At 42.5% G+C, this 27,242-nt stretch overlaps 2 protein-coding genes across 6 annotated transcripts in view; one reads left to right on the plus strand and one right to left on the minus strand.

Annotated features, from left to right (window-relative positions):
- The window catches only part of eml5 (EMAP like 5), a 138,443-nt gene extending 135,619 nt beyond the window's left edge, over positions 1–2,824 (minus strand). For all 5 annotated transcript variants that reach the window (XM_033027389.1, XM_033027388.1, XM_033027385.1 and 2 more), the window contains exon 1: positions 2,318–2,824. In XM_033027389.1, the coding sequence (XP_032883280.1) occupies positions 2,318–2,514 (197 nt within the window). In that variant the 5' untranslated portion in view covers positions 2,515–2,824. The remainder of the gene's footprint in view (positions 1–2,317) is intronic.
- An 891-nt stretch (positions 2,825–3,715) lies between these two features.
- Positions 3,716–27,242, plus strand: part of ttc8 (tetratricopeptide repeat domain 8) — a 41,155-nt gene continuing 17,628 nt past the window's right edge. The window contains exons 1-3 of the mRNA XM_033027390.1: positions 3,716–4,089; positions 19,146–19,266; positions 21,246–21,309. Coding sequence (XP_032883281.1) covers positions 3,976–4,089; positions 19,146–19,266; positions 21,246–21,309 — 299 coding nt within the window. The 5' untranslated portion in view covers positions 3,716–3,975. The remainder of the gene's footprint in view (positions 4,090–19,145; positions 19,267–21,245; positions 21,310–27,242) is intronic.

Below are 27,242 nucleotides of genomic sequence, written 5' to 3' on the forward strand. Positions count from 1 at the left end.
GCAGCATCTCTGGAGAGAAGGAATGAGTGACTTTTCGGGTCGAGACCCTTCTTCAGAGTGATGTCAGGGGAGGGGGACGGAAGAAAGATAGAATGTAGTTGGTTACAGTAAGACTAGTGGGGGAACTGGGAAAGAGGAGGGGATGAAGAGAGAAAACAAGGGCTATCTGAAGTCAATGTTCATCTGCTGGGGTGTAAACTACCCAAGAGGAATACGAGGTGCTGTTCCTCCAATTTGCGCTGGGCCACACTCTAACAATGGAAGAGGTCCAGGACAGAAAGGTCAGATTAGGAATGAGAGGGGGAGTTGAAGTGCTGAGCCACCAGGAGATCAGGTAGGTTGAGATCTTAAATAAGGATGTTGAACTGACTCAAAAACATAACACTGAAGATGACCTGCGCAGTTCCTTGATTAGGCTTTTTATAAATATAACGCAAGATTTCGATACATACAAAATCTGCCTTCTAGAGCTATTCATCCCTGTTGGTCTATGCCAGTGTGTGTGCTGAAGCCAATTTTTCTCTTATCCTTCAATTATTTAAACCATTAGCAGTTATTTCTATTCTCTTGTGCGCAGTTGTGTACTTTCTCCTGTTCAATGCTACAACTATTTCTGACAGCAAGATTCAAATGCCACTTACTACTCTTAGGGCAAACAATTTGTTCCAAGTATGGGATGGAATCATTCATAATTTTTTTACATTGTCTTCTAACCTTGGACTCGCCATAATAGAAACATTTTCTATGTGTCTACCTTACAAAATCCTCCTTTTACTTCACTCATGTCATTAAGGTCACAAAAGATTTGACACACGTTTAACTTCTCACTACATCCATAGTGGGGTAGGGGAGAAATAATAGTTATCAAAAGTGCAACACAAAAATAATTATTTATTTCAAAATCAATAGCTGAGCAAGTTCAGAAATATAGGCTAGTATCATGGGGTCATTTGTTGATTTCAACCTCTAAGCTTCAATTACATAAGTGTAGGATAGCATTTACATCCTTCAGATAAAATTACACCATTCTAATTTACCCGCTGGTACATATTCATGCCAGCTGCTTCTTAAACCCCACAAATCACAGATTATTAATTTAATGAATTAAAAGGCAGAATATAAATATGTTTTAGACAGTACTTTGCCTTACAAGAGTTCTTACTTGTGCACAACGTAAATTTCACGACCTATTGTAAACCATTAATCTTTGCATGACATTCAACATTTTTTTTAAATCAGCTCGTCAAAACATCAACTCAACATTCTATCCAAAATGCTATATAGAAATGGTGATTTGAACGGATAAATCCTTCGCTTCACATCCTGACCCAGAGAAGAAAGAGTAAATGACAGTCCATCTGTCGTTTATATGATTCAACCTTTGTAATTGGGATCTCAATCCACCAAGGAATTTAAAAGCATCGGATAAATTATACATGTCGTAAATTTTCTGTCTAACCGTGTTATAGCTTCAAGCCAAACGCAGTATACTCATTTATTAAACAAAGGTCTAGATTCCGCGGTTTGGGTTCTGAAACCCTCCCGTAATTCAAACCACCCGCATGTATAAAACAACAATCACCTGACGGCCAACTAATGCTCGCGCTAAACAAGGGTTTTCTTTCGTATTGGTTACTGTACTGTGAAGGGTTTTAAAAGTGAATGGTTCCAAATTCAAGTCAGCATGTACACGATGTTAGTAGTTAGATGTTTACAGTCTATAGTTGTTCGTGTACATAAATTACACATCCCACCCAGCGGTCGAAATATAGTTTCCAATTACCAGAAACATCGGACGTCAACACGTTTTAATATTTTATAGGCCTTATGATAATTTCACTCTGCAATACAGACCAAACTATTCATTTTAGCCCAATGACAGCATCGAATAATTCCTTCAATAAAGGTATTTTTATGGGAACAATTCAAATTAGTTATATTCACACAGAGTATGGGAACCTCAAATGAGAAAAATATTTTAGCTGACTTAAAATTATCTCCTTTGTGATCTATTCCGTTCCAATCATTCGCGGACGCGATAAGGTGAAGAATGAAGGTTGGGAGGGGCGGGAGAGGAGAGTATTAAAAATCTACTTTTGATCATTTAAAAATCAGCAAACTTGGATTTTGAGCGTGCACCAAGCAGATAATGGATAGCAGAAAGAAACTTGCCAGATTTACCGACTCGATGGTACATTTTTTGCCTTCCAACACATACAAACAAATAACGGGAACGGGGGGTAACGAGTACTGCAATTTTCCAATAAAAGACGGAGATCGGCGTTTAACGGTAGTTCAAAAATATGAAGTGAAATACCTGATTACATCATCGTTGTGACCCAGAAAGAATTTTTGTTTATGTTCCCGCGTGTTATAAACCACCCCAACACCTGCAACGAAATAAACGATTTCCTTGGTAGCAGTATAGTAGAGGTTGTTTCGGCATTGGTGTCCACGGTAGCCATAAACCCACTCCAGCTGTAGATGACAATTGGGTGCCGCTCCATCAGCCATTTCAGCACCTCCCACTCCCAAAGCACAGCGCCGTCCTCAACTGGGCACGCGTTGTCTCCTCTTCCCAACCTTGCCTTGCCTTGCCTTGCCTCCCCTCGCTGTTCTCGCGGAGATGAGAGCAGGGTAGATTCAACAGCTGTCAGGCATTTCTTTCGCCTCCCCTTCTCCTTTTTCTCACAAGCACCGAGAGTCGCGTGCCACCTTCCTTCCAAAACAAGTGCGAAACCCCCCGCGGTCCACAGGTGAGCGAAGCACTTTGACACCTCCGCCCTCAGCACATCCGCGCTCAGCCCGGGCCAGCGGAGGGACGGCTCGGCTCGGCGCTGGACCGACGGACAGCCCGGCAGCCCAATGGAGAGCCGCGTACTCGCGTCAATCAGACAATGATTGCTTCAGGCACACTGGCTGCTCTGCACGAATCTCTCAAAGCCGCTTGTCATTTGGCGATGAACAACGGGAGGTGGCAGGAAACAAGAGTGGATTGTTAGCGCAGCGATTAACTAATGATGATATGACGATCATTGTAGAGCTTGAAACCCGAAACTAAATAAGAGAATACTGAAAATGGATAATAGCATATCAACCACAATGATTGGGACAAAAGGTCAACTTTTGAGGTTTCATAGCTTCATCCAGTGGAAGGTTATACAAGTTAAGACCTTACCTTATTTTCTCGGCAGTCAATATCCCATTTCCTGAACGTTTTCACTATTTCTATTTCATTATTTTCAACTGACTTGATTTAACCTTTTTTTTAATGTCAGTTACCATTGAAGAATCTACTTGACACTTTAAAATCCTGTAATTTGTATTCACGGAATAAATATTTCAAAAACATAAATTGCATCTCCTAATTGATAAGTCAAAATATTAACCCGAAATTACTAAATTATATTGGAAAAATAACACTGGTGCGAATTAAAAAAATCAACAGCTGCTTTAGTTATTATATAACTACCGCTATTTATAAAACGTAACATGACATTGGCACATAAAAGTAATAACATTTGCAAAATAGTGCTAATTATCAATTACATTTACATTATATACTACATTTTTAATTGAAGTTTATTATTAGATGCAGTGTGCAAACAGCTATAGTTTTCCTTGATGAGTGTTCATTGTTTCTTGACAGGGTGATTGGCAGGAAGCAAAGCAGATGAAGGTCGTAAGCGCGACCATGTTTCTATTTTTGCATGCAAATGAAATATGACGAAAAGGGGTAAATTGCAACGTGATATATCACGGTGACTTTTTTCCCCCCGATTAAATCGTTGATGTGCAATTGCACTTTGTGCTCTTAACATTGCCTTGTTTATCAGGCCCCTGCGAAGGCGCTAGGTTTAGCCGCCAAGGCCCCCGGGATGCGTTGCTGGGAGCGACGGCGGAAGCGACGGTGGAGGCGCCACTGGTCGGTCACCATCCCGATGTCCCAAATACTGCTCCTTATCTTGGATTAAAATGGGGTTGGACATGGACCCCATGTTCTTAGCCTGGAGCTATTTCAGGAGACGCAAGTTCCAGTTTTGTGCCGACATCTGCACGCAGCTGCTGGACGAAAATGCGTATGACCAGGTAGGAAGACAGGCGTCCGTGTGGCTGTGATGCTTCGATTCGGTTCATCTTCCTGTTCTGTACAAAGGGATATGTTTCTCCCATTGATATTTCGAAAGTTGTAAACAAATACAAGCTATCGAGTAACATTAGCAGTTTCAAATATACCTGGCTTGGGAGTTGTGCTCCGGTAAACTAAGTGAATTGTGATAACAAATGTATTACTTCAAAATAAATCTGAACTTTTAAGGTTCATATTCCCTGTCAAATGGAGGATTACATTACAAACACCTCAATCTTTCAAGACTGTACACACAGCTATTTGATATCTTATGTTCAAATGATTCAGGATCAGTTCCTGTGGATTGGAGGGTAGCTAATGTTATCCCACTTTTTATGAAAGGCGGGAGAGAGAAAACGGAATTATAGACCAGTTAGCCTGACATCGGTGGTGGGGAAGATGCCGGAGTCAATTATAAAAGATAAAATAACAGCACATTTGGATAGCTATAGCATGATCAGTCTGAGTATTAATTTATGAAGGGGAAATCATGCTTGACTAATCCTCTGGAATTTTTTGAGGATGTAACTGGGAAAATGGACAAGGAAGAGCCAGTGGATGTAGTGTACCTGGACTTTCAGAAAGCATTTGATTTGATTTGAATCAACTTTATTGTCATTAGACAATACTTAGACAACAAAATGCTTTTTCCCCATACAGCCATACGAATAAAAAAAATAAAAGCACAGAACACAATAATCCATAACACAAACATCCCCACAGCGGTACCAATGTTTCCCACTATGAGGGAAGGCACCAAAGTTCAGTCAACCTCTTCGTGGTGGGGAAGATGCTGGAGTCAATTATAAAAGATGAAATAGAAGCACATTTGGATAGCAATAGCAGGATCAGTCCGAGTATGGATTTACAAGGGGTAATCATGCTTGACAATAGGTGCAGCAATAGACCCTTCGAGCCAGCACCGCCATTCAATGTGATCATGGCTGATCATCCCCAATCAGTACCCCGTTCCTGCCTTCTCCCCATATCCCCTGACTCCGCTATTTTTAAGAGCCCTATCCTCTGGAAATTCAGTCAACCTCCTTGTTGGTGTTCACCCGTGGTCGGGGCCTCCCGAGCCCTCCGCAGTCGCTGCTATGGGTGGCCCTATGTTCAGGCCCTCTCGCCGGGACGATGGAACTCCGACATGGGAATCCTCAGCGGCATGGACCTCCGAATCGGCCATTTCCTACCGGAGTCCGCGGCTCCCGATGTCCACAGGCCGACCTCGGCAAAGGGTCCCAGGACTCCGTGATTTTGGTCAGTGCCACCCGCGCTGGGAGCTCTACAGTCCACAGCTCTGCGATGTTGATGCTGCAGGCCCAACACTGCGGTGCTTCAAACGGCGATCCCAGGTGAGGCATCACCTGCTCCGCGATGTATCCAGCGCTGCGCCGCTGCTGCTGAAGCTCTGGCCTGGTCCCTGGAAGGAAAGGCTGCGCCAATCTAGTTGGTAGAAGGGCGAGGGCGCGACTCGGAAAATAGTCGCATCCTTGCCAGGAAGATACAGTCGCACATAGGAGATTAGTGGGCAAAATTAGAATACATGGTATTGGGGGCAGGGTGCTGACATGGATAGAAAATCAGTTGGCAGACAGGAAACAAAGAGTAGGGCTTAACGGGTCCTTTTCAGAATGGCAGGCAGTAACTAGTAGGGTACCGCAAGGCTCGGTGCTGGGACCGCAGCTATTTACAATATATATTAATGATTTATCTGAAGGGATTTAAAGTAACACTAACAAATTTGCAGATGACACAAAGCTGAGTGGCTGTGTGACGTGTGAGGAGGATGCTATGAGGATGCAGGGTGACTTGGACAGATTGGGTGAGTGGGCAGATGCATGGCAGGTGCAGTTTAATGTGGATAAATGTGAGGTTATCCACTTTGGTGGCAAAAACAGGAAGGCAGATTATTATCTAAATGGTGTGAAGTTGGGAAAAGCTTGAGTACAACGGGATCTGGGGGGTCCTTGTTCATCAGTCATTGAAAGTAAGCATGCAGGTACAGCAGGCATTGAAGAAAGCGAATGGCATGTTGGCCTTCATAACAAGAGGGGTTGAGTATAGGAGCAAAGAGGTCCTTCTGCAATTGTACAGGGCCATAGTGAGACCACACCTGGAGTATTGTGTGCAGTTTTGGTCTCCAAATTTGAGGAAGAACATTTTTGCTATTAAGGGAGTGCAGCGTAGGTTCACCAGGTTAATTCCCGGGATGGCAGGATTGTCATATGCTGAGAGAATGGAGCGGCTGGGCTTGTATACTCTGGAATTTAGAAGGATGAAAGGGTATTTTATTGAAACATATAAGATTATTAAAGGTTTGGACATGCTAGAGGCAGGAAATATGTTCCTGATGTTGGGGGAGTCCAGAACCAGGGCCACAGTTTAAGATTAAGTGGTAAGCCATTTAGAACGGAGATGAGAAAATACTTCTTCACACAGAGTTGTGAGTCTGTGGAATTCTCTACCTCAGAGGGCGGTGGAGGCCGATTCTCTGGATGCTTTCAAGAGAGAGTTAGATGGAGCTCTTAAAGATAGCAGAGTCAAGGGATATGGGGAGAAGGCAGGAACGGGGGTACTGATTGTGGGTGATCAGCCATGATCACATTGAATGGTGGTGCTGGCTCAAAGGGTTGAATGGCCTACTCCTGCACCTATTGTCTATTGTTTATTAACTAATATCGCTAGTCACTTAGGAAAAAAAATCATTTTTATGTTCAAATGGTGCTAATCCTTGTTATGATATGCATATGATTATTGTAACGTGATTCTCAATTTAACAATGATCTAATTTGAACTGTTTCAGTCAATTACATAAAATGATATTTTGAGTTTTTTGTTGTCAATTGCTCGTTTTAAAACGTAATGATTTCACTACTTTATTTTATTTCACTTTTATTTTGATTTTCATTAATGCTATATTGTTATAATTCAGAAATTATAAACATTATATTGTTATAATTCAGAAATTATTATAAACATTTTTTTACATCACTCTCTTAATATGTGTATTTTATTCATCAGTTATAATATTAAATTTTGGAACAATTGTCGAATTGAAGTTTCATTCCGAAGGTTAATTATTATAAATCTAATGCCCAATTTATGAATAATGGAGTGATTTTGAAAAGACAAATTATTTTTAAATTATTCACTTACAGGCTATTGCCATTTTACTGGCATGACCATACCTTATTACCAATTTCTAATTCCCCTAACTGAGTGATTTGCCATGCCTTTTCAAAGGGCAGTTAACTATATTTAAGAATGTTTAATTGTCATGTACACTTGAACTGAAGAATTAAATTTTTACTTGCTGCGGCTTATACAGTCGCTTTAAATACAACAACACATATACAATACAGAGTAATATAATAATTTATTGGATATAAATGGGAAATTAGACCATAATTGTGCAAGCTGCCATATGTGGTGCAACCATTGAACAAAATTAATTGTAGTTTGGCGCTGATTGTAGTTTTGTGGTTAGGATTGTATGGTGTTGTTGTTGATAGGAGGAAACTGTTCTTGAACCTGGAAGTAACATTCTTGGAATGCATGTTCTTCCTGATAATAGCAACGAGATGAGAGTGTGGTGTAGACCTTTTGATGACATCATCTGCCTCCTTGAGCTTTATGAACTCTGGAAAAATATTTGGTTGAAAAATATTAGGTGGGAAAGGAAATTCGGAATACACCAAGAAATTAAACAATTGGCAACAAACTTATTCCATCAAACTTAAAAACAATTGGGGTTTATATTAGAAAGTTTTTCTTCCATGACCAGCACTTTGCAGAGTTTTCTCTTCCATCACTGCAATGATTTAAGTAATAATCATTAATATTGGGAGTACAGGTGCACAACCTTTTATCCGAAAGCCTTGGGACCAGACACTTCTCGGATTTCGGAATTTTTCGTATTTCGAAATGGAAGATTTTTAGCGTAGATTAGGTAGGTAGCGCGGGCGGCTTGAAAAGGCTGAAGCGGCTGCCTCCTCCCCGGAGACCGGGGAATCATTGTAAATCATTGCTTAAATGTTAGTCTTTTAGTTTGGTGGGATTTTATGTGGTGGGGGGGGTGAAGGGGGAAACTTTAATTCTTAGTCCCCTACCTGGTCCGAGAGGCGGGGAGCGGGCAATGCCTCACCGGGTCGCCGTGCAGTAAGCTCCGGAGCGCTGTGGCCGCCGACTCCCAACATCGCGGAGCTGGGGCTGCAGGCGTCCGGCCGAGGGCGGTGCCGGTTGGAGCTCCGACCCCGGCAACTCTACCCCTGGCTGCGCGGCGCTCCAAATCCAGCGCCGCCCGCAGCCGGACGCCCGCATACCCAGCTCCGTGATGTTGGGAGTCGGCGGCCACAGCGCTGGGATACCAGCGGGGAGCGGGCAATGCCTTACTGGGTCACCATGCGGTAAGCTCCGGAGCGCTGTGGCCGCCGACTCCCAACATCGCGGAGCTGGGGCTGCAGGCGTCCGGCCGCGGGCGGCGCCGGTTGGAGCTCTGACCCCGGCAACTCTACCCCTGGCTGCGCGGCACTCCAAATCCAGCGCCGCCCGCAGCCGGACGCCCGCAGCCCCAGCTCCGCGATGTTGGGAGTCGGCGGCCACAGCGCTGGGATACCAGCGGGGAGCGGGCAATGCCTTACCGGGTCACCGTGCGGGTAAGCTCCGGAGCGCTGTGGCCGCCGACTCCCAACATCGCGGAGCTGGGGCTGCGGGTGTCCGGTCGCGGGCCGCGCTGGATATGGAGCGCCGCGCAGCCAGGGGTAGAGTTGCCGGGGTCGGAGCTCCAACCGGCGCCGCCCGCGGCCGGACGCTCGCAGCCCCAGCTCCGCGATGTTGGGAGTCAGCGGCCACAGCGCTCCGGAGCTTACTGCACGGCGACCCGGTAAGGCATTGCCCGCTCCCCGCCTCTCCGACCAGGTAGGGGACTAAGAATTAAAGTCCCCCCCCCCCCCCCTCCCTTCACATAAAAGCCCTCCAAACTAACTGACTAACATTTAAGCAATGATTTACAGATGTTTAAGTGTCTCCGGGGAGGAGGCAGCCGCGACAGTAGTACAGACCTGGGTTGACCGTTTGTCGTTTCGGGTCAAGTTTGGCGCCAAACGCGAGCTTTGGTGTGCAGGCGACATCCTGGAAAAAATGTCCGGTTTTCGGAGCTTTTTGGTTTCCGGAACTGTATATCATTACATTCAAATTAAGAATGTATACATTTATTTTAAATTGTAACATTAATTTATTGTAACGTAGAAATATCTTTATGTCCATAATGACTGGGCATAAAATTGTACATTTTTGCAAAGCAACTTGAGATACCGCAGCAAATTGTATTGGTTAATTACCATGAGAATAAAGACATTCATTTTTATAACATTTTAATAATTTTGAGATTTGTTGATCAGGTTTGGTTTTCCTGCAGCAGCCTTCCTATAAAGTCCTCCATGAAACCTTTTAGTCCTTCTATACTAATGTCACATGCCATCTCGATTTCTAGTTGATATTTTCTATTCTTGATACGTGTTGTAACAATGCTGGGACTTCAATCTTTCTCGCATACACTTGGGACTCCTGCAGTACATTCTAATTTTTGCAAAGTTGTTTGTCGGAGATGTGTGCGACTTTGGCCATGTACCTTCTTTAAAAAAAGAGATTTTACATTAAACAATATCATCCACTGTTGAAATCGTCTTGCTTTGCATTTGATTGCACGTCCTGCACGGGAAGGAGCAGGATTGGAGCGGTTAGCAGCGGGAGGAAGTGGCGGGGGAGGGGCGCGACTTCACTCGCTGCACAGGCCGCGAGGGGAAAGTTCTTCTCGTGAGAAAATATCGTGAGTGGTGGAGACCTCCGATACCTCGGGATCTGCAGAACTTGCTCGTTCTTTCTCCGCCTTTTGAAGAACGGGCGGAGGGGTGAGGGTGGTGACGTAACTCGTGGAAAACAGTACGCTTGCGAGTTGACAGCAGCTGCTTTAATCCGGGGGCGGGGGCTGGGCCAGGAGCCGGGTGGGCCACTAGCAAAGGCATTGTGACGTCATCAGTTGGCCAGCGGTTAGATTTGAAAAAATAGTCAGATTTGTGAACAATTTTAGTGAAAAACTCGGGAAATAATTAACCAGATTTACAGATGAGGGGATTTTTGAAATCATGAGGTATATCTCTACCGGAATACGTAAAAAATTCACCGTTTCGGCCTTGGGTTTTCGAGGAGATGTGAATCAAAGGCAAAATGGTCTGGTCACCTTCAGTACATCTGTCTACTACATGTGACTTCAGTCAACAAATCCTGACACAATACAAAAGTCTGTTCGACGGCAAGTTACCTGTCAAGTACACAATCATGACTGACCCCGTGGTTCTCCCAGTTGTCCGTCCGGCACACCGGATTGCCCATGTTAGGCGGGACCGTGAACAAGGTGAATTCGACAGAATTGTGACTATGGGTGTGATTGCCCCCGTCGCTGACCCATCGGATTGGGTCTCTACCATGGTAGTAGCAACGAAAAAGAATAAGTAAGAAATATGGATTTTAATCAATCGTAAAGATTTAAACACTGCCATTGTCCCATGCGCACAGTGGAAGAGATTGCAGCGCAGCTGGGCTAGGTGACTGTATTCACAGTGCTAGATGCCAAGAGTTCATTCTGGCAGATTGCCCTTGATCACAACTCCCCCAAGTTAACCATCTTCAGCACACCCTTTGGACATTACAATTCTCTTTGTATGCCATTTAGCATAAGCTCTGCGAGTAAAATATTTCAACGCGCTATGGAACAACAGGATACCCATGCTCCATCGTAGTTGATGATATCCTTGTTGCTAGACAAACTATTGAAGAACACGACGCAAATTTAAAAAAGGTTCTGGACCGCGCTAAAGATATCAACCTCAAGTTAAACCCTCTAAAGTGCAAATTCTGAGTAAATTAGGTGAACTACGTAGGCCATGTGTTCACTGAATACGGCCTCAAACCCGATCCATCAAAAACCATTGCTATCAACGAGTTATCAGCACCCACAGATGTGCTCAGCCTGCAGAGATTCCTTGGCATGGTAAATTATTTGGGGAAATTCATTCCATACTTCAGTGAACTATCAGCCTCACTGTGCCAGCTAACCCACAAAGACACTGTTTGGGCCTGGACACAGAACAGCGCTACGCCCAGATTGAAAAGTGACTTTTATATAAGCTAGGTAATTTGCAAAAGAAAAGCTTAAGGTTTTCCTGAACTGAAATAAAGTGCAAACAGACACATACACACAGGCAAATTCAGCAAACTTATATAATTAAAGTTTTAAAGACATAGGTAAAAGTATTTCAAACTGTGAAATTGTAGTAAAACAAATTATGAAATGTATTGTCTTAGTAGGAAGGTAAACTTTAGACATAGAAATTGTTTAGATTTATAGAAATATCTTTCTTCTTGGTATAGAAAGTGTATATGACTTGTGTGATCATTGTATGTATCTTATATTTTGAGGAGTGGTCTATGATAAGTGAGCCTTCTGGGGTTTTGCTGTGTTGAAATAAAATAATTCTAAAACAAAGTTATAAAGTTATACCACAGGCAAACAAAGGTTGTAAAGAGGCCAGGGAAGGGGGATCATGTGACTGATGTTGTAAATCACCAGAATGACTCAGATGATTGGTTACTAGCTTGTCATACCCTCTGTATCTGAATGTCTAATACCTATATAAATGCCATGAGTTTGTATCAAAGTTACTCCTCTCTGGACCCGCCCGGAGCATCAGCTCTGTGTTGGAAGGTTCAAGAGACTAGTCTCAGCTGAATAAATAAATGATTTTAACAGGAACAAGTGTTTGAGTCAAGTTGACTTTAGATTGACAGAAGAACTCAGTTTAACACCTTTATTCCCTCGTCCTGCTTGGAGGACATGGTAGCGCACACTGCTGCTGACGATACCTTACGATCGCTCTCCTCTGTCATTAAGCGCAGAGGGACCTACACCAACACCAATTCCACCTAATCTCTCAGACAGACAGACATTCATCAGCTATTGTTTTGGCTGGCAATGTTCAGTACCTAATCTTTTTATCCCTCCTCCCTCATTCTAAAAAGGCTATCAGAGCAAAGCTTTCTGTCACAAATTGTGAAATTGATATAAAAACTTCCATGTGATCCTATTCCAGTTCAGTGCTTGTTTTGTTTAAACAGAATTATTTGTTTGAGCATGTTATATTTGAGATTTTTTTAAATTAACTATATTGTCAAGTCAATGTTTTGTGTGCAATCATAGAATCTAGCAGTGTTGAAGGACGCTGTTAGGCCTGTAATATAGCTGTAAAGACCTGTTCGGTTTAGTCCTCTGATAACTGCAATCAAATGACCGGCTTAAATACTCATTTGGAATTTAGTTCATTGCATTTTTCAGGTTGTATATTCCAGATCACAATTCATACGTGAAGACTTTTCTCAATTTTCTCCCATCTATTCAGAAAATTGTTTTAAATCTATGACCTTCTGGATTAGAGGATCATTTCTTTCAATTTGCTTATTAGAGCTGGATTTTAGGTCTTTGCTTTACCTTCTTTGCCTTGCAGGGAAGCTTGCTCTTGTAACTTTCCATTTAATTGAACTTGCTCATCCCCAGCATCTTGCTTGAAACCCCTCTGAATCCATGCTAGAATCTTTACATTTATCCAAACTATACACTTCATCCCAGGTGCTTTCAAATCTTAGATATTTTTTAAGATGCAGTATGGCTGTTTTTGTATTCAGAACCACCATTTGCCAATTTAAGTATCATGGGCACTTATTTAATTACTTTATCAGCTTTTCTTCCCATTTTCAACGACTAGTGAATTGGCACTTGGGTCCTTGGTAATTGTGCTTCCTCGGTAATGCTTAGATTTTCTATTCTTGCCATTTTTCTCCCTTGCACCTATTTGTATTAAATTGTGTCTGCCCATTTTGTGTTTCTAGTCTTCTATGTAAACTTAGTGCCAGCAATTCCAATTTGGAATGGTTTATTTTTATGAATTCAGTAATTGCTGAATGTTTAAAATGCTTATTTGTCAGTAATATATTGTGGGTTACATTGACTCAACATCATAATCATGCTTTATTAGCCAAGTATCTTTTACAACATACGAGGAATTCCATTTGCCATACAGTCATACCAATAAAAAGCAACAGAACACACAAAATACATTTTAACATAAACATCCATCGCAGTGACTCCTCCACATTCCTCACTGTGATGGAAAATGAAGAAAAAAATAAATCCTCTCTTTTTTGTTCTCTCGCATTTGGGGGCCTTGAGCCTTCCGTTGATGGGGTGATCTTGGTTCCCGTAGCCGGAAATCGGGCCCTCCGCGCTGGGGTGATCAAGCTCCTGCATTGGGAGGGGAATCTCAGCTCCCCGGCATCGGGCGATCTGACCCCGGGTCAGGCCTGGTCGAAACGTTCTGCGTCATTTGGAGCTTCACGATATCGGTCTCTACCTGAGACTGCGAGCTCCATGATGGTGAATTCCGCAGGCCGCAATTGGAACGTCGATCCCAGGCAAGGGATTGGCTCTGATGGTAAGTCCATGTCCCCAGGGTGGGGCTCAAAGTCAGTCCCGAGCAAGGCCTCCAGCTCCATGATATTGGGCCACAAAGCGACCGGAGATACAATCTGTAATACAATTGCATCTCTGGCAAGATAAGAGATTGGGGGTGGGGGGGGGGGAAGTTTCCCCTCCACTCCCCTCCCCACATAAAACAAACCAGAGAACATTAACACATACTTTAAAAACTCACTAAAAATAACAAAAAGACGTAAAGACAGACAGATTGTTGGCGAGGCTGCCATTGCGTGGTGCCCCCTGTGATACATATCACTGGTATAACGGATATATTGTTAAATTTTGAGCTAAAATAGCTATATGGTACAGATTAATAAGAGAGTGCCAGACAACTTGAATTTATGCAGCTTTTGGAGATCACAACAGCCTATTTGAACTATTCAATTTTTATTTTTTTTAGAGTTGACAATGTCCCAATATTGATTAAAATGCACTCAAGTCTGCTGTTGGTATTGGAATGTTGTCTCAGGCAATATCTTCCAGAGGCAAGATGAGGCTATTTATGGTAGATATTGATTTATTTTTTTTGCCCTGTATTTCCATTGTTCAGTTTAGACAGGAGCACTGACAAAAACAAATGAAGCAAAATGACAGCACAGAGGTGGGTATGGTGTGCATCTGGATTGAATAGAAATGGTGACAACTCTCATCATTTTACTTTGGGAAATTGGCATTATCTACATGTATGAGGATAATGAGGGGCTGCATGATAATCATGAAACAAAGACTAAAGTCGATTTTGGGGGAGAGGGCAGAGTGGACATGGATTCAAGTGGTGATAATAATTACAGGTCAAAACCTGGTAAATTTTGAACAAAAAACATTTTAGGAAATTTCTCTCAGGCATGCAAAGGAACTCGCGCCAATTCTGGGAAATCATAGTAAGCTGATATAAGTTGCAAGGGGTAAATCAAATGCCATTTTTCCAACATGCTATGCCTAATTTTGACTATAATTCACTACTTCTATTCATATTTAATGAAATCAATTATCTTGTCATCGGGTGGCGCCGCGAGCGGCAGCCTCGCCAGCAACCCGTCTGCCCTTTTGACTTTTTTTGTTAATTTTAGTGCATCTAAATGTATGATTTAATGTTTCTCGGTATGTCTTATGTGGGAAGTGGTGGTGGTGGGGAAGGGGGTGGTATAGGGGGAAACCATTTTCAGTCACTTACCGCGACAGAGATGCAACTTTTCTCCATATCACATCTCAGCCCCCCCCTCGCAGCCTAAGAACTGGTTTGATGTGGCCTTTCCAGACTGGAGAACTGCGCAGAACTTCAGCAGCAGGCGCAGCGGACTTACCATCGGAGAGCCTGGGTTCCTTAGCCGAGGTCCAACCGCAGGGGCCTGTTGACTGCAGCAGTCTTCGGAGCCTCTAGCCGCGGGCGCGGCGCGGTTTTACCATCGTGGAGCCTGGGATCCCTTGCCCAGGATCGCCAGAAGAAGTGCTCCGACCGCTGGCCCGTGGTCTTTAACATTGTGAAGCCACGGTCTCCGGTAAGAAGCGGCCGATTCAGGAACTCCAAGCCACGGAATGTGTTCTGATCCATCCCGACGTCGGAGGGCTTGTACATTGGGCCGTCCGTAGCGGCGACTGCGGAGGGTTCAAGTTCAAGTTCATTGTCATGTGTCCCTGATAGGACAATGAAATTCTTGCTTTGCTTCAGCACACCGAACATAATAGGCATTGACTACAAAACGCATGAATAAATAAACTGATAAAGTGCAAATAACAAAGAATGGGTTATTAATGTTCAGAGTTTTGGCCGAACCAGGTTTAATAGCCTGATGGCTGTGGGGAAGTAGCTATTCCTGAACCTGGTCGTTGCAGTCTTCAGGCTCCTGTAATAAATCCCTTCGATGGAAGGAAGGTCAGAGCCGATGATGGACTGGGCAGTGTTTACTACTTTTTGTAGTCTCTTCCTCTCCAGGGCGCTCAAGTTGCCGAACCAAGCCACGATGCAACCGGTCAGCATGCTCTCTACTGTGCACCTGTAGAAGTTAGAGAGAGTCCTCCTTGACAAACCGACTCTCCGTAATCTTCTCAGGAAGTAGAGGCGCTGATGTGCTTTCTTGATAATTGCATCAGTGTTCTCGAACCAGGAAAGATCTTCAGAGATGTGCACGCCCAGGAATTTGAAGCTCTTGACCCTTTCAACCATTGACCCGTTGATATAAACGGGACTGTGGGTCTACATCCTACTCCTTCCAAAGTCCACAATCAGTTCCTTGGTTTTGCTGGTGTTGAGGGCCAGGTTATTGTGCTGGCACCATATGGACAGTTGCTCAATCTCTCTTCTATACTCGGACTCATCCCCATCAGTGATACGTCCCACGACAGTGGTGTCGTCAGCGAACTTGATGATGGAGTTCGCACTATGACCGTCTACGCAGTCATGAGTATAGAGTGAGTACAGCAGGGGGCTGAGCACGCAGCCTTGAGGTGCTCCCGTGCTGATTGTTATCGAGTCTGACACATTTCCACCAATACAAAAAGACTGTGGTCTGTGGATGAGGAAGTCGAGGATCCAATTGCCATACAAGTAAAAAGAACACAATGCGTAATAGAGTTTAACATAAACATCCATCACAGTGGAATTTGTCAGTCGAGGTCCCGACCATGGGTGAACAAATGGAGGAAGATTGACTGAACTTTATCGCCTTCCATCACAGTGCGGACTGCAAATTCCACTGTGATGGATGTTTATGTTAAACTCTATTGTGCATTGTGTTCTTTTTACTTGTATGGCTGTATGGTAACTCAAATATTACTGCATCTCAATTGGTGCATGTGACAATTAATGTGAACTTGAACTTGAAAATAAATTGTAATGCATGATTTTCCTTGTCTGAATGACCTAACTCTTTTTCTGTGACTATAACCTCTAGTTCAGGACGACTTAGTTTGGGGAAATGTCCTACCTGCATCCAGCCTGTTGTGCCCTGTAAGTTTCAATGAGATCATTTTTTACACAGAGAGTGGTGAATCTGTGGAATTCTCTGCCACAGAAGGTAGTTGAGGCCAGTTCATTGGCTATATTTAAGAGGGAGTTAGATGTGGCCCTTGTGGCTAAAGGGATCAGGGGGTATGGAGAGAAGGCAGGGATGGGATACGATACAGAGTTGGATGATCAGCCATGATCATATCGAATGGCGGTGCAGGCTCGAAGGGCCGAATGGCCTACTCCTGCACCTATTTTCTATGTTTCTATCTTAACTCTAAGCTCTCGAGAATGAATATAGGCTGAGTTGGCGCAATCTCTCTGACCATCCCTGAAACCAGTCTAGTGAATCTTCACTGCATTCCTTCTATAAAGTGTCTCATTATTTTAAGGTAAGACTGCACAATACACAAGGCCTTATCTTCTCTTGTAATGCAGTCTGCTCAAAATAAAGGCTAATGTATCATTTGCCTTCCTAATTGCTTGGTAGACTTTTATGTTGTTTACAAGAACACCCAAGTCCCTGTCCACATCAACATTTATCCCCCAAAACTCTCCATATTAAAAAGAATCTGCCACTGTCTGCAGAAGTATTTAATTCTTTTTTCCAAAGTACATTTCATTTATGTTCTGTCTTTGTCTACTAGTTTATCAATATTTTATCAATATCTCCTTTTAGCCTCTTTATATCCCCCTCTCCATTCTCAATCCCAAATTTTTTTTAAATCATCTGCAAACTTGGAAATATTTTTTCAAAATTGTCCCTTGATCCATATCATTAGCATTGATTGTGAATAGCTGGCTCACAAGCACCAATTTCTGTGGTCCTCTACTGATCACAGCCTGCTTAATGGCCTGTCCCACTTGCATACGATTGCATGCATTTGGCGCGACTAACTGGAAGCGGAGTCGCGTGTGACGCCATTTACGTCATGCTTACAAATCAGCTGGGCAGGAGGCGGGCCGACTAAATTTGGGCGTCGGGCGGTGATGTCATCACGCAACGCCATGCACTAGGCGTACGCCGTCAAGACGCTGCGTACGATTGCAATGCGCCTGCGTGCGTATGCGGGCCGACAGGCCTTTGGCACTCAAAGATTTCGGTCACTGCAAGAATTTCGGAGCCCCGCGCGATGTCGGGACCAGCCCCGCACTACTCCATACCACTCCGCGCTTCTAAGTGGGACCGGCCCCGCGTGGCCATACAGTGCCCGTATGCCGCAAGCGACCACGAGGTCGTGTAATTTGCGAGCCAAGCTCGCGTAAGTGGGACAGGCCCTTTACTTGAAAATGATCTGTTTGCTCCTGCTTTGTTTTTTTCTGCAATGATCAATTTGCAATCCATGTTGGAACATTATCCCTAATTTTGTGTTTTCTAACCATATTGGGTCTTTAAAAGCCTTCCAAAGCTCCAAATATACCACCATTATTTTTCCTTTTTCTATTCTACTGGCTGTATCCTTACAGGCAGTGGTGGACTGGGTCTAAAAATATTGGTTGCCAGGAGACAAAGGGGGCCCACTTCATCGGGGCACACTTGATATAGGGGACACACTTCATCAGGGGCCCATTTGCCATCGGGCAAGCTGACACCCTGGCCAGTCCGCCACGGCTTACAGATATGTGTAGCAATGAAATAGGACCCATAGATTAACTCAGACTAAATCAGTTTAAATGTATTTTATTCTGAAATAGTACCTATGGTCAATTAAATACAGCATGGGGATTTGTATAATAAACAAAACCTCAGTTTTTGCAATTTAGAAGTATTAAATATTCTCTCAATATTCAAGAGTTTGCATTGAAAATGATATCACTGCATACTGATATTGGAGGTAATCTGGTAGCATCTTTTGAATACATATTTACATGGGTAAACAGGGAAAGTCATGAAATGGCCGAAAACGTTACTGTTCCTCTACAGGGTATGGATTTGTTGTCTTCACTATAAAATCGGTGAAATCGAAATTTTACCAAATGTTATGATTTTCCTAATGTGTAACTGTGCTTTTTACTACATACACACTGCTTTCTAGATCATAATTCTAACATCTGGGATTGAAAAAAGGGTTTTACATGGAATATTATTCTCTAAAGCAATCAAAGAATATTTTTTTAAACATGGATTATGAGATTTTATGATATTTCTGCTTCTGCCTGTTAATCTATGGGTCCTAGTCTTTGCTCTGGTTACTATCAATAAAATATTGTAAAATAAAAGTTATGTCTTTTTTCAAAAACATCTAGGCTGTTGTCAGTCACAACGTTTCAATCTAGTTGATTACTTTAGCAATTTGGTGATATTATAGAGGGTGGATGCCATAATTCTTTGCAGAAGGGAAATCTGAAGCAAGCCATTCCTTTGCAACTGACTGGAAAGCCTGGTCCTTCTTTACAAGCTTTGTTCAGCTATTTCAAATAGTATTTGATATCAATTTGTAATCATCAAAAACGTTTGAAATGTACATCTATTTATACTGTAGGCCGCATGGAGCTTGAAAACTCGAGCCTTGACCGAGATGGTATATGTGGATGAAGTAGATGTAGAACAAGAAGGAATAGCAGAAGTAATGCTGGATGACAGTTCTATTGCACAGATTGCTCGTAAGTACTTCAGTAAACCAATTTTGTTGGATAACTACCTTTGGTCTTGTTTTAATTCAATTAGGTCTTGATACTGAAACTTGCCAACAGCAATATTATAGGATGTTTGGCAAACAGGAGACAGACGAAAAGACACTTAGAAAAATAACAAATTAGTGAAATGTATATTCAATTTATGTGAAGTTGTAAGATGGTGCTTTTAAGACCAAAAAACTACAAGACGGATGAGCAGAATTAGGTCATTCAGCCCATCAAATCTACACCACCATTCAATCATGGCTGATTCAAGTTTTCTCCCTCAACCCCATTCTACTGCCTTCTCCTCACAACCTTTGACACCCTTACTAATCAAAAATCTATCCATCACTGGTTTAAAAATTCCCAATGGCAGCCTCCACAACCGTTCTCTAGATTTACCACCCTTTTGAGAGGAAATGTGAAGAGTACACACAAAATGTTAAGTGGCAACGCCTCATCAGTTCTGGATGAGCTCCATGCCTTTTATGCATGCTTTGAAAGGGAGAACAATGACACCAACATAAGCCCCCACAGCCTTTGACAACCCTATGATGTCAGATCATCCATCAAGACGATGAATCTGGGCAAAGTGTCTGGTCCAGAATGCATACCTGGCTGAGTGATAAAGCTCTGTTTAAACCAACTTAATGTGGTCTGAGGTTACTGCTTCAAAAAGGTATCTATTTTACTAGTGCCCAAGAAAAGCATGGTGTCCCATCTGAATGACTACCGACTGGTAACACTTGCATCTAATGAAGTGCTTTGAGAAGTTGATTATGCCGCAAATCAACTCCTGCCTCAGAAATGACCTGGATCCACTTCAATTCACTTCAATCACCACAACTCTTGCCACCCTCAATATCCTTCGGTACATTCCGTTGGGCCCTGGGGACATCTACCTTCATATTCTTCAAGAGCCGCAGCACCACCTCTTTCTCGATCTGAAACTGTCTTGGCATATTTGTATTCTCCACATGGACCTCGCTGTCCTCTAAGTCCTTCTCGGTGAATACAAATGTAAAGTACTCGTTTAATACCTCGCCTACATCCTTCAACTTCAAGCATAGATTCCCTCCTTATTTTGAGCAGTCCACCTTCTCTCTGGTCACCCTGTTATTTTTAACGTACGTATAAAAAGCCACACGATTTTCCTTAATCCAACTTGCCAATGACATTTCATAACCCCTTCTTGCCCTTCATATTGCCCACTTCAGTTCTTTCCTACTCACTTTATATTCCTCATAATCCCTGTCTAATGCCACGCTCTTAAGCTTGGCAAACGCTTCCTTTTTCTTCCTGACCAAAGTTCCAACCTCCTTGGTCATTCACGATTCCCTTACCTTGCCGTCCTTGTTGGAAACACCAGAAAATGCTAAAGCACTGATTGCTGAGCTTGATACCAGAGACAAACAACCATTATTTAGAATGAAGATTGAGATTCTCTTGGGAAATAACGCGAAAAAAATAATCGAACCAATAAGAGGAATTTGTTTTGTTTGAATGCTATTCAAGAGGTATAATCAATTTAAAGTTGTCAGTGAACGTGAGAAATTAATGCGTATTTGGCAAAGTCAATGGTTTATGTAGGGTCAATTTGATTATTTTCTAAAAAGAATAGTAATTGTTTTACACACAAAGTTGCAGCGATATTTTATCAGGATGCTATCATATACAGAAGTATTTGCTTAGATTAGTTGGACAATTGTCTCAATGGGACTTGAAATACTCAGAGATACAAGTAAATCAGGAATATTCAACTGTTACATGTTATCCTTCACTGCTGTTGGCCTATAACAGACATTCTGTTTACATCTGTTTAATGTATCAGTAATCAAAATGTACAAAATTGTAATTCATTTTTATTTCAATTTGTCCAACTGTATCAAATGTAATTTGCCTGTGGTGACTGGTGAAACAGTTTCTGGATTTTGAATTGATTTGAAGATTGTTATTATTTTCAGGACCAGGAACTTCTTTAAAACTTCCAGGAGTTAATCAAGGAGGTGGTCCAAGCCTGGCAGTCAGGTATTGTGGCTTAACTCTGAATTCCCTTCATGACTTAGTAAATGCACCAGATGTTGTGGTGGGCTGAGAAATGCTCCATTTTGAATTCACATGTGCACTGCATTGGCTGATCTCAACTGGAGTGAAATAGCTTCTAAAAAAAAATGTAGTTGAGGTAAGGGAAAGATTACCCAAGGGTTCACCATCCTGCTAGAAGGAAGTAAACAATGATTTAATTTATGTAGGTACATTAACAGAATTTTACTCATGCCAAAAAACTGCAGTAAACAAAAATAAAGCATGGTCACTTGGTAATAAAATGAATTATTTTTAATTAATGAAAGGCTCTGCTCTTTCAATGTCTGTAGTAAGATGCTGCAGATGTTCTATCAATTGGTGGTGGCCAGTACCATCTTCTACGCTGTCGTGTGCTGGGCTAGACGGCCCAAGGCCGTAGACGCCAACAGAATCAACAAGCTCATCAGGAAGGCTGGCTCCGTCCTGGGAGTGGAGTTGGATTAATTGGAGGTGGTTTTGTAAGGGAGGATGCTCTTCAAACTGCGGAGCATCTTGGACTACACAACTCACCGCCTCCATGACACACTGGGCAACCTGAGGAGCACCTTCAGTAACAGACTGGTTCCACCAAGATGCAGCATAGAACGCCACAGTATATCCTTTTTCTCTGTGGCTATCAAACTGTCCAACTTCTCCCCCATCTGTCGTGAGATAGACTGACTCCCCCTTCCCAATCCTGCACTTTCCACTCGTCACTTTAATTTCATGTTTCATGTATCTTGTGTTTTATGAATGTTGGCAGATCAATTTCCCTCCAGGGATAAATAAAGTTCTATCCCATTGTATTGTAATTTTAAAACATTATTGTGCTTGGTCATGGTTTAGCTTGGTCAACGTGGAGTTTGATTCATGCAATGGCTTATCAGGATGCTTGAGAATTCTAAACTACGCTAATAGGAAATCCAAATGACTGCACAATGGTGCAGCTAATAGAGAAACTGCCTCACAGTGCTAGAGACTCAGTTTCAATTTTGACCTCGGTTGCTGTCAGTATGGAGTTTGCATTGGCTCCCTGTGACTGTTTGGGTTACCTCTGGGTGCTCCGGTTTCCTCCCACATCCCCAAAAATGTGTGGATTTGCAGGATAACTGGCCTTTGTAAATTTCCCTTAGTGTTTAGCATGTGGACCTGAAAGTGGAATAACAGGAATCTTATATGAACAGCGTGGACTTTGTGCGCTTAATAGCCTGTTTCCATGCTGTATCACTAAACCAAATAGTAAAATGTATCTCTCCAAAACTGGAGTACATACAGTGCCCTCCATAAAGTTTGGGACAAGATCTATCATTTATTTATTTGCCTCTATACTCCACAATTTGAGATTTGTAATAGAAAAATATCACATGTGGTTAAAGTGCACATTGTCAGATTTTATTAAATGCCATTTGTATACATTTTGGTTTCACCATGTAGAAATCACAGCTGTGTTTATACATAGTCCCCCATGTCAAGGCACCATAATGTGTGGGACACATGGCTTCACAGGCATTTGTAATTGCTCAGATGTGTTTAATTGCCTCCTTAATGCAGGTATAAGAGAGCTCTCAGCACCTAGTCTTTCCTCCAGTCTTTCCATCACATTTGGAAACCTTTATTGCTGTTCTTCAACATGAGGACCAAAGTTGTGCCAATGAAAGTCAAATAAGCCATTATGAGATAGAGAAACGAGAATTAAACTATTCGAGACATCAGCCAAACCTTACCAAAATCAACTGTTTGGAACATCATTAAGAAGAAAGGGAGCACTAATTGCAAAGGGACTGACAGGCCAAGGAAGACCAGCACAGCTGAAGAGAAGAGTTCTCCATATAATAAAGAAAAATCCTCAAACACCTGTCCGACAGATCAGAAACATTCTTCAGGATTCGGGTGTGGATTTGTCAATGACCATTGTCCGCAGAAGACTTCATGAACAGAAATACAGAGGCTACACTTCAAGATGCAAATCACTGGTTAGCCGCAAAAATAGGATGGCCGGATTACAGTTTGACAAGAGGTACTTTAAGGAGCAACCACAGTTCTGGAAAAAGGTCTTGTGGACAGATGAGATGAAGATTAACTTGTATCAGAGTGATGGCAAGAGCAAAGTATAGAGGAGAGAAGGAACTGCCCAAGATCAACAGCATACCACCTCATCTGTGAAACACGGTGGTGGGGGTGTTATGGCCTGGTATGTATGGCTGCTGAAGGTACTGGCTCACTTATCTTCATTGATGATACAACTGCTGATGGTGGTAGCATAATGAATTCTGAAGTGTATAGACACGTCCTATCTGCTCAAGTTCAAACAAATGTCTCAAAACTCATTGGCCAGTAGTTCATTCTACAGCAAGACAATGATCCGAAACGCTGCAAAAGCAACAAAGGAGTTTTTCAAAGCTAATAAATGGTCAATTCTTGAGTGGCCAAGTCAGTCACCTGATCTGAACCCAATTGAGCATGCCTTTTATATGCTGAAGAGAAAACTGAAGGGTACTGGCTCCCAAAACAAGCATAAGCTAAAGATGGCTGCAATATAGGCCTGGCAGAGCATCACCAGAGAAATCACCCAGCAACTGGTGATGTCCATGAATCACAGACTTCAAGCATGTCATTGCATGCAAAGGATATGCAACAAAATTCTAAACAAGACTACTTTCATTTGCATGACATTGCGGTGTCCCAAACATTATGGTGCCCTGAAATATTGGGACAATGCTTAAACACTGCTGTAATTTCTACATGATATAACCATATAACAATTACAGCACGGAAACAGGCCATCTCGACCCTTCTAGTCCGTGCCGAACACGTATTCTCCCCTAGTCCCATATACCTGCGCTCAGACCATAACCCTCCATTCCTTTCCCGTCCATATAACTATCCAATTTATTTTTAAATGATAAAAACGAACCTGCCTCCACCACCTTCACTGGAAGCTCATTCCACACAGCCACCACTCTCTGAGTAAAGAAGTTCCCCCTCATGTTACCCCTAAACTTCAGTCCCTTAATTCTCAAGTCATGTCCCCTTGTTTGAATCTTGCCTACTCTCAGTGGGAAAAGCTTATCCACGTCAACTCTGTCTATCCCTCTCATCATTTTAAAGACCTCTATCAAGTCCCCCCCTTCACCTTCTGCGCTCCAAAGAATAAAGCCCTAACTTGTTCAACCTTTCTCTGTAACGTAGTTGCTGAAACCCAGGCAACATTCTAGTAAATAGCCTCTGTACTCTCTCTATTTTGTTGACATCCTTCCTATAATTAGGCGACCAAAATTGTACACCATACTCCAGAATTGGCCTCACCAATGCCTTGTACAATTTTAACATTACATCCCAACTTCTATACTCAATGCTCTGATTTATAAAGGCCAGCACACCAAAAGCTTTCTTTACCACCCTATCTACATGAGATTCTACTTTCAGGGAACTGCACAGTTATTCCCAGATCCCTCTGTTCACCTGCATTCTTCAATTCCCTACCATTTACCATGTACGTCCTATTTTGATTTGTCCTGCCAAGATGTAGCACCTCACACTTATCAGCATTAAACTCCATCTGCCATCTTTCAGCCCACTCTTCCAACTGGCATAAATCTCTCTGTAGACTTTGAAAATCTACTTCATTATCCACAACCCTACCTATCTTAGTATCATCTGCATACTTACTAATGCAATTTACCACACCATCATCCAGATCATTGATGTACATGACAAACAACAGTGGACCCAACACAGATCCCTGTGGCACCCCACTAGTCACTGGCCTCCAACCTGACAAACAACCATCCACCATTACTCTCTGGCATCTCCCATTCAGCCACTGTTGAATTCATCTTGCTACTCCACCATTAATACCCAACCATTGAACCTTCTTAACCAACCTTCCATGAGGAACCTTGTCAAAGGCCTTACTGAAGTCCATATATACAACATCCACTGCTTTACCCTCATCAATTTCCCGATTAACCTCTTCAAAAAATTCAAGAAGATTAGTCAAGCATGACCTTCCAGGCACAAATCCATGTTGACTATTCCTAATCAGACCCTGTTTATCCAGATGCTTATATATATTATCTCTAAGTATCCTTTCCATTAAAGTCAAACTAACAGGTCTATAATTGCTAGGTTTACTCTTAGAACCCTTTTTAAACAATGGAACAACATGCGCAGTACGCCAATCCTCCGGTACTATTCCCGTTTCTAATGACATTTGAAATATTTCTGTCATAGACCCTGCTATTTCTACACTAACTTCCCTCAATGTCCTAGGGAATATCCTGTCCGGACCTGGAGACTTATCCACTTTTATATTTCTCAAAAGTGTCAGCTGTCCACTCTGACTCTCTAATGGGCCAATTTTATCCCTCGTTATCCTTTTGCTATTAATATAGCTGTAGAAACCCTTTGGATTTACTTTCACCTTACTTGCCAAAGCAACCTCATATCTTCTTTTAGCTTTTCTAATTTCTTTCTTAAGATTCTTTTTACATTCTTTATACTCCTCAGGCACCTCATTTACTCCATGCTGCCTATAATTATTGTAGATCTCTCTCTTTTTCCGAACCAAGTATCCAATTTCCCTTGAAAACCATGGCTCTTTCCAATTTTTACTATTTCCTTTCAACCGAACAGGGACATAAAGATTCTGTACTCTTAAAATTTCACCTTTAAATGTACTCCATTTCTCTTCCACATCTTTCCCATAAAACAAACTGTCCCAATTTACTTCTTTTAAATCCTTTCGCATCTCTTCGAAGTTAGCCTTTCTCCAATCAAAAATCTCAACCCTAGGTCCAGTTCTGACCCTCTCCATAATTATATTGAAACTAATGGTATTGTGATCACTGGTCCCGAACGGTTCCCCAACGCATAACTCTGCCACCTGACCCGTCTCATTTTCTAACAGGAGTTCCAGCATCGCCCCTTCTCTAGTAGGTACTTCTATGTATTGCTGCAAAAAACTATCCTGCACACATTTTACAAACTCCAACCCATCCAGCCCATTTACAGAATGTGTTTCCCAGTCTATGTGTGGAAAATTGAAATCTCCCACAATCACTACGTTGTGCTTACTACTAATATCTGCAATCTCCTTACATATTTGCTCTTCCAAATCTCGCTCCCCATTTGGCGGTCTATAATACTCCCCTATAAGTGTTGCTACCCCTTTCCCATTTCTCAGTTCCACCCAAATAGCCTCCCTAGACGAGCCCTCTAATCTATCCTGCCAAAGCACTGCTGTAATATCTTCCCTGATAAGCAATGCAACACCTCCACCTCTTGCCCCTCCAATTCTATCACACCTGAAGCAATGAAATCCTGGAATATTTAGTTTCCAATCACAGCCCTCCTGCAACCATGTTTCACTGATCGCCACAACATCATACTTCCAGGTGTCAATCCAGGCTCTAAGTTCATCCACCTTTCTTACAATGCTCCTAGCATTAAAATATACACATTTAAGAAACCCACCCTCTCTTATTCTCTGTTTATTGTCTTTTTCTTCTCTCTCCCCTACATTTTGGGTCAGAGTGCTACCATTCTCTGCCTCCTGCCTCACACACTGACTGCTAGCTTTCCCAATTTGAGTCCCTCCCCCCAACCATACTAGTTTAAAGTCTCCCCAGTAGCCTTTGCAAATCTCCCCGCCAGGATATTGGTCCCCCTAGAGTTCAAGTGCAACCCGTCCTTTCTGTACAGGTCGCACCTTCCCCAAAAGAGGTCCCAATGATCCAGAAACTTGAATCCATACCCACTGCACCAGTCCCTCATCCACTCATTTATCCTCCATCTCGCTCCATGATGAAACCAAAATGTATAAAAGTGGCCTTTATTAAAATCTGACTATGTGCACTTTAACCACATATGATTTTTTTTCTATTACAAATCTCAAA

This window comes from Amblyraja radiata, chromosome 9 (genome assembly GCF_010909765.2).
Source record: "Amblyraja radiata isolate CabotCenter1 chromosome 9, sAmbRad1.1.pri, whole genome shotgun sequence".
Classification (NCBI taxonomy): Eukaryota; Metazoa; Chordata; class Chondrichthyes; order Rajiformes; family Rajidae; genus Amblyraja; species Amblyraja radiata.